The sequence below is a fragment of the Daktulosphaira vitifoliae genome, unplaced genomic scaffold (genome assembly GCF_025091365.1).
Source record: "Daktulosphaira vitifoliae isolate Bord-2020 unplaced genomic scaffold, ASM2509136v1 Scaffold_5, whole genome shotgun sequence".
Taxonomy (NCBI): Eukaryota; Metazoa; Arthropoda; class Insecta; order Hemiptera; family Phylloxeridae; genus Daktulosphaira; species Daktulosphaira vitifoliae.
Window position 1 is genome coordinate 16,810,372 of NW_026099576.1, and position 8,038 is coordinate 16,818,409.

General features: G+C 27.9%; 2 protein-coding genes across 11 annotated transcripts in view; both read right to left on the reverse strand.

Annotated features, from left to right (window-relative positions):
• LOC126907852 (uncharacterized) overlaps nt 1-2,924 on the reverse strand; it is a 16,136-nt gene extending 13,212 nt beyond the window's left edge. For 6 of the 8 annotated variants that reach the window (XR_007704635.1, XR_007704634.1, XM_050689495.1 and 3 more), the window contains exons 1-4: nt 2,809-2,924; nt 2,447-2,494; nt 1,186-1,303; nt 489-515 (exon numbers count right to left, since the gene is read on the reverse strand). Coding sequence is in view for 6 of the 8 variants with exons in the window: in XM_050689495.1 (XP_050545452.1) it covers nt 489-515; nt 1,186-1,303; nt 2,447-2,449 (148 nt within the window). In the remaining 2 variants the exon portion in view is untranslated. Of the gene's footprint in view, nt 1-488; nt 516-1,185; nt 1,304-2,446; nt 2,559-2,808 lie in introns of all 8 variants that reach the window. The other 2 variants (XM_050689492.1, XM_050689493.1) reach the window with 2 other exon arrangements.
• Nucleotides 2,925-4,254: 1,330 nt separating this feature from the next.
• Nucleotides 4,255-8,038, reverse strand: part of LOC126907853 (uncharacterized) — a 13,201-nt gene continuing 9,417 nt past the window's right edge. For 2 of the 3 annotated variants that reach the window (XM_050689498.1, XM_050689499.1), the window contains exons 9-11: nt 5,725-5,754; nt 4,874-4,960; nt 4,255-4,626 (exon numbers count right to left, since the gene is read on the reverse strand). In XM_050689498.1, the coding sequence (XP_050545455.1) occupies nt 4,430-4,626; nt 4,874-4,960; nt 5,725-5,754 (314 nt within the window). In that variant the 3' untranslated portion in view covers nt 4,255-4,429. The remainder of the gene's footprint in view (nt 4,627-4,873; nt 4,961-5,724; nt 5,755-8,038) is intronic. The other variant, XM_050689500.1, reaches the window with a different exon arrangement.

The following is an 8,038-nucleotide window of genomic DNA, read 5'->3' on the forward strand; positions in this document are numbered from 1 at the left end:
AAAAAAAAAAAAAAAAAAAAAACACACATCTTAGTAAAACCAATACCTTCTCAGCTTCGCATCGAAGCTAAAATACGACATTTTTTGAGAAAGGAAATATGAATAATATAATTTTTTATTTAATAAATTATATAGTTTAATCATTTTTCGCTGTCTATCCAAACTAAAAAAATGTACCTTTACAATGTATATATTTTTATTATATAGAAGATTCTATCATCTCATCTTTAGTTTACTCTGAATATGATTTAGAGAAATCAATAATACATATATATTTATAACTAACTATAAATATTTATTTTTAGTATTTAAATATAAATATTTTCTATGTAATAGTCCACCTATAGAGTTTACGGTAAAAGTTCAAGAAGAAAAATTGGTTGTTTATTTTCTAGGTGACTTACAGAATCAGGAACTTTTTACATTGAATAGAATAGACTTAACTTGTTAATAAATATTTACATTTCAATTTTAACATTTTTACTTACTTGTCCATCCAATATGGTTAGCTAAAACTAAAAATATTTTTACATCAGAAATCAAAAATAATTTTAAGTATTATAATTTTCAATATACAATTTAATAGTAAAGTAATAAAGTCACAGTCCCCATTTTCTTTCTCTTCGACATAGTATCACAAAAGACAAATAAACAACGAACATAAGCTAACCCGCTTGAGTGTCGCCGTGAACTACGTTTACACAAGCCCCAAAATATCCGATAACCTCGTTAATCGCTCGATAGATGTGTGAGCCAAACCTATACATTTATGATATACACGTTTAGTGATTAGTATAATCACTGAACTTATAATCTTAGTATTTGTATAAGCCGTAAGATACACTTTTTATTTATCAATATGGTATTCTACTCTTAAATATTCAAAAATTATTATTTTTTCTATTTTATTAACTAAACACCATTGGCTTGTTTTTTAGCAAATTTTAAAATGTTATTTTTTTAATAAGGCCATTGGATCTGTTAATAATTTAGATGATATCCATCACTAAATAATCGAGTTCATCCTTAAAGTAGAATTTTCAGCTATTCAGGAAGTGACAAATAGTTTTATCATCGTACAGAAATCTTCACATAAGATAAAAATATAAATGCATTTTTCAATTTCAAATTCAGCATGTATAGCCAAGAGTCATTTAAATATTTCAATAATAAAAGTTAATTTACGTTTTTCTTCAGACATTTTATCGGAAATACAAAATACAAATGCATTAGGATTGAGCAATATCAATACAATTATGTTGAAAGAACTGCTGGATAGTATAATTTTCTTTGACATTATGTTCTGTAAAAAAGTAATAAACAATTTTTACTTTTGTTATAGTTATAAATGCGGTTTAAGATCAATTTTATTAAATTCTTAACTAAAAACTCATCTATAAGAATTGTGTGTTTTGAGTTTTATTGAGTTAAACTAGAATTAACGAAGACACAGGATTAAGTGCGGATGGTTAAAGTGGAGGGTATCGTAAGGTGTGTTATACGATAAAAGAATTCTAATGAGGCTGAAAGGTAAATTTTATAAGACTATAGTGAGACCAGCTATGATGTATGGTTCAGAGTGTTGCGCGGTTGACAAGAAAGTAGAGCAGAGAATGAATGTAGCTAAGATGAGAATGCTTAGATGGATATATAGGGTGACTAGAGAAGATATGATAAGGAACGAATATATAAGGAGTATAGGTGCTGCGTAAATTATGGATAGGAGGAGATAAAATAAACTTAGATGGTTTGGTCATGTTATGAGTAGAGAAGAATTGGAAGCTGTAAGAACAGTTATTGAAATGAATGTTGAAGGAAGAAGAAGTAGAGGAAGACCAAAAAAGAGATGGAGGGATGTAATTGAATGCGATAAAAATAAATAAACTATAAATTAAATACAATTTATACAGCTCTACAAATCCTGTCTGAATTTTTTTTGGTGAGAGGTGAAGGGGATACTATTGTAAATTTTTTTGTTGGCCACTAGCCTTGATATCAAGTTGAGGTGGTATTAATTTTCTCATGATGTTTTTTTTTTTGTGTGTCTGTCACCACTTTTTTTAGGTCTTACTTGACCGATTTTATTCAATGATACGTCAAAATATTATACTACATTGAAGACATTATCTTCGAAAATTTGAAAAAATTACCTCATTTCTCGTAAATGGGTTACATTCCCCAAAATTACAATTTTTAAAATCGGTAAATTTCAACATTTTTAAAACTTTTATTCATTAATGTTGACATAATTTATTTTTAAAAATTAATGAATCTAAATTATTTATTTTTGAAACACGTTAAATAGTTTTTATTTATATGGTAATTTTTTTAGAAAATATAAGCATTTACTTTCCCACATGTTAATATTCAAAGTAGCAACTTAAGTATGAAAAGTTAACCTTGTCAACTCTAAAACAATTATTAAATTAAAGTATATGTTACATACCATAAGATAATTTGTCCCGATACCTTATCTTCTATGTGCAAGTGGCCGCTATAGTTAAGGTACAGTTAATTAAATTTACTTGATTCTCAATTATATTACACTCGAAAAAGAACTTTAAAAAAATACAATTTTGGTTTATAATAATAATATAAACTAGAGTTTTTAATTCTTAATATTTTTCATTTAAAAGTATTTTTATGCCTTTCAATTATTGTACAGTTAAAGTTTTTAATATCACATATCATATATAACAATAACACAAGCAGTTTTCTTTGATTAGATTAACTTACTGCCAATTAATTAAAAAAATGTATAATGTTAGAACTTAGCAATTTAGAGTTGTTTGTAAAAATTGTAGTTACCTTATATTAACTTGATTTTGATAAGTTGAAACGAATTAAAGAAGCATACAATTGTAAAGTTTTATACAAGCTATTGTAAATTTTAATGTAAGTACTGTTTTTACAAGTAATCATTATATTGAAACTAAAATTAATTTAAATTTTTTGTTAAATGTCGTTATTGAATAAATACAAGGTGAACACCTGTACAATTATGATTATAAGAAAACAATTATTTTTAAATATTGTTTTGTTTAAATAAGGTGAATGAACATAATATATTGATCTTATTAAATACATATGGCTTATATCTAAAATGTGATATAGTTTTTTGAAATTTTTATTATTTAGAGAGAAAATATTTTTTTTTTGTGCGTCAAAAAATTAACAAATCAAATTAATCGAGGAGATTTAATTCTGATGCTTTAAAAATGACAAATTTATTTATGACACCGTAAAATTTTTAAATTGAATTTTGTTCTTCAAAAAATTGTTGAAATGAACATTAAAGCATTTGATATATAGTTTCGGATATAATTTTAGGGAAAATGATTGTATTATTAAAAAATATAACATCTTATTACACAAATAATTTAGAAATAATAGAAAAAATCTAATAAATATAATCTTTTTACTTAATTAATATTTGATATTTTAAATACTTTAGTTGACAATAATTTTTTAAGGTATAGAATAAATACTAATTGTATTTAAGATAGAAAAAATTATAATAATAAAAAATAAAATTAATAGATTTTCAAGAGAATATTTCATTTTATTTTGATTGCTAAGAGAATATTATTCTGACTTAATTTTGTAGTTTTAAATTATTTCTGAGATTTCTAAATTTATTTAAAATGTAATGAAATGTAGGACTTAATTTACATGTTTTCTTTTAGTTTTTAATATATAGTATTATTATCGTTCGACCATTATCTTTTAATACTAATATTATTTTTTAAAAAGCAATTTGTAGAAATGGTGCAACAAGTTTTGAGGGTATACGAAAATCGATCCCGAGACAATATGGTACAAGTTCTAATGTTATAAGATCACCAAATTGCCCCTATATTATTTAAATTATTACCTATATAATACAAATAATAATACATATATAATAATATAATTATAATACCAATAATAAAACATTCGAATAAAATGGGGTTTTAAGGACTAAAAACAATTTTCCGTTCTAGTAGATAAGATCCTAAGGTATTATAAAATAAGTTACAATCGTAACTATGTACTTAATATAATAACTAATCATTGAGTTATAAAGTTGATTCAACTAGTGACAATGGCCATATATTTAATGCATCTTAACTTTTTAAGAACATTGATACCTAAATGCAATAAAAATTTATTAAATAACTATTGGACTACTATAGTAGCGAATAATAAATAAATTAACCATTAACCGATAAAGAAAATAATAATTTGAAAAACAATTATATAGAAGTAAAAAAATTATTGTTATAATCTAAAAAATAATTAGATTCAATTATTTATTCCACTGTTATACATCAAATATTACAAATTCATTCAAACAAAATATATTATAGATAAATAACTTATGTAGCCATTGGCCTTAGTCGACGAGAGGATGAACAATAAAAGTATTAGATTTGATAAAATATAAAATTTAAAATTTATTTTGTGCTGTAAATGAATATTGTTTAATTTGCCATTCTCCATTAATATCCATGGAATCAAAAGCACAAATTCCATAGGAACTACATCCTCCTTTTTGTTTTATAATTTTAGGATTATCAATGTAGTTTAGAAGTCCTGCTACAAAACATTTGTGCAAATAATAATCTTGACACAAGTCATCTGACGCTGAAAATTAAATTTTACTCAATAAGAAAGTTTGATAATAATTTATTTATTTGCGATCTGAACAAGGTAAATATTAAAATGGAGTTATATCAGCAAACATTAATAAGTACTTTTTTTTTATCGGAAACCCTGTTCAAAGACTTAAAAAAAAATCCCGATTTACTATAGTTTAAGATTGAGATAGAATAATTTCTTTATTTCTTTTACGTTGTTTATACTTAAGATATTAATATTTAATATTAATTACATTTTGTATTATTAAAATAATATGCTGCTACTCTTCTAAAAATATTCATTCGTTGTTTAACTGCATCATCGTATTTCATAAGATTGTCTAACAATTATAAAAATTAGTACACTAAATAAAAAATAAATAAATTATTTGTATATAAAGCTTTTTCAAATCCTAAATTCATATAATCTTATGTACAGAGTCGGATTTAATTATTTGTAGGCTCTAGACACTAAATTAAATATTTTTTCCTTAGATATTTTAAAAATCCTTTGAATTTAAATAACGAAGTATTTTTACTACTGTAAATAGTAATTTAACAAAAAGTACATACTGAATTTCTACACCCAAAGAAAAACCTCAATCAAAATTGAAAGAGAAATTTTATCAAGGGTTTATGATAATGTTTTATTAATACGAACAAAATAACTATTCTTATAAATAATTATTGTTCAAGACAAGAAAAAAAAATATCATATTGATAAATATATCATTGATTCAATAGTAATGATATATTTATCAAATTGAACAATGAATTTATTATATAGATCGAGATTTTTCTCTGGGTGTAGATACTACAGTGTCTAATGGTTAATAAGATACTGCTTATGTACTGTATTTTATTTAAATAGACTATACATAATATATTCTCTAATCATAACTTTATAAAAAAATATACCCATGGTATGTATTATGTATTTCACAAAAAAAGTTCACTTAAAAAAAAATCGTATGAAATTAAAATTTGTAAGATTATAAAGCATTTGCATAATAAAAATTTTATTGCAAAGTAATAGAATCATGATGGTTTTAGATACTACGAAAAATAACTTAATTTTTAAGCTATTTAACTTTTTCAATATTACCTTGAGGCTCGAGTGATTCCCTTCTAATTTCTGAAATTTAATTGAAAAAATTCTTTTTATTCCAAGCATTTTTATAATCTTATTTGTTAGTGATTTCAATTATTTTATTTTGCCATTCTGGATAAGAAAGGGGTAAGTAAATTAAAAACGCTAGATATCTTTTTTTTTCTTTCTCGACCGGCATAAGTGCGGACCGCTCTGGAACTACCGTTAGGTATTACTTCAGGGCAGTCCACGCCGTCTCTAAAATTCACACCACCACGTTGTGAATCAGCCCGAAATTAATCAAGTGGAATCCGTTGTCCGGGTTGCACCACGTGGAGATGAGGGCAGGACTTTGCGAAGGGGGCAAATAATTCAAAAATTCATAAACACGAATACCTAAGGCGCCGGCCTAAACCAGCGCCTCAGGTCCTCCTGTGCCGGACGGCGTGGCTGCCTCTGTCTCAGGCGTTCCGCTTCATCCTTCTTTAACAATACGTATTCGGCGAACGCCTGGACAAGCCTCCACGTCTCTCGGCTCCTCAACATCAGGTCCACCATGGACCCGACTCGGAACGTGGACTGTAGTCGGGACTCCAAAGAGTCCTGCTCCTGGGCCCACGCCTTTCACCTGAAGAGGGTGTACAGAGCGCTATAAGCCTCTCCTGGGTGATCCGAACAGTGGTCGCACGTCGGCGCGGCTGCTTTACGAATACGGTGTAAGTACTCGTTAAATCAGCCGTGGCCGGATATCACTTGGGTGAGACGATAAGTCATCTCACCGTGAGTCCGGTCCACTCACCTGTCCAGCCGATCGGGTCCTATGAGGGACCTGGTCTACTCTCCTCTCGTCGTTTCCTCCGAGAGGTGAGTCCGCAACCGGAGCATGGTCATCCGCCTGAGCGCCAGCCGGTCCTCGGTTTCGAGGGACTGGCCGCGTTCTCGGCGAAGCTCATGCCCGGCGGCGCGATCCTAGGCGAGCAAGTCGGCGGGCGGCAGTGACGACAGGATACCCGCCGCCACTCCGGACACCGTTCGGTACGCCGAAACTGTCCGGATCACCGCCCGCCTCTGCACCCTGAGCAGGGCTTTACGGTTTTTGGACGAATACTCAACATTATCCGCCCAAAAAACGCTAGATATCCGCTGTCACACGATATAATATAATCAACAGTGTTTGTGACAACTGATCTACTAGGTATTTGCTAAAGGCGTTCTCTAACAAACACTTAGTGTTTAATTTTAAGAAATTATACCAAAACAAATTCTTATTTCCTTCATTATTCCTGATTAGTTTTTGATTTAGAAATATAATATATGAATTATTGCAATTGAGTATAGTATAGATTGATATATAATATTGTAAATTTTACGAAGAATTTATAAAAAAAATTGTCAAGTAGTTATTTTTTTTATGGCTATCTTGTATAAAAAAAATGAAGGGTTTAATATAAAACTTTTCAAACAATAATTTATTGTTCATGAATAGATGGTCTATAAAGAATATTCATCAGAGTCAAAAATATACTTTAATTTATCAATTTTTCGCGCTGATTTCGAATCTGCAATTAGTTTTTTTCTATCACCACCAATTTTTGATATTATTACTAATTAGTTAAAAACTGTAAGATATCACTATACAGAATATATTTCTCAATATTTTAATTATTTATAAAGTTAATTTTTTGTGGAAATGTTTACATTTTGAAACCCCCACTGTAGGCAGGAAAAGGGTCACATTTTTATAAAAAAAATATACTTAATGGTATCTATATAAAAAAAATATTGATTTGTTCATTTTTAAAGAAGTTATGGCAGTTTTAAGAAAAACAAGTTTAAAAATAGTCGAAAATAACTGATTTTTAAAATTGTATTTTATGGGGATTTATAGGAAACGAGGGAATTTTTTTCAATTTTTGAAGGTAATGTTTTCGACTAGATATAATTTGTAATCTTTTGATATATTGTTAATCAAAATTGGTCTGGTTAGAGCTGAGAATGAGTCGTATCAGACAAAAAAAAAACCCAGCACAGGGGGGTCGCGGCACAGTTGTGACGTGGTATAGTTGGATCAAGTATAATGATATCTGACAGTGATTAAAATCACTATCAAAAATAAACGCTTCGATGCAAATCTTTAGATAGTGCTTAATTTAAAAAAATTGGTGTTTTATTCCAAAAGCTACTTGATCTGCTGGTTCCTTATTAATATCTCGATAAAGATAAAGTATGTCAAATGAAAAAGGGTTTATTAAAAAATATTATTTCTCATAAAAAAATTGTGTGGATCCATAAACTTTTCAATAAGTTATAGCATTATAAAGTTAAATAT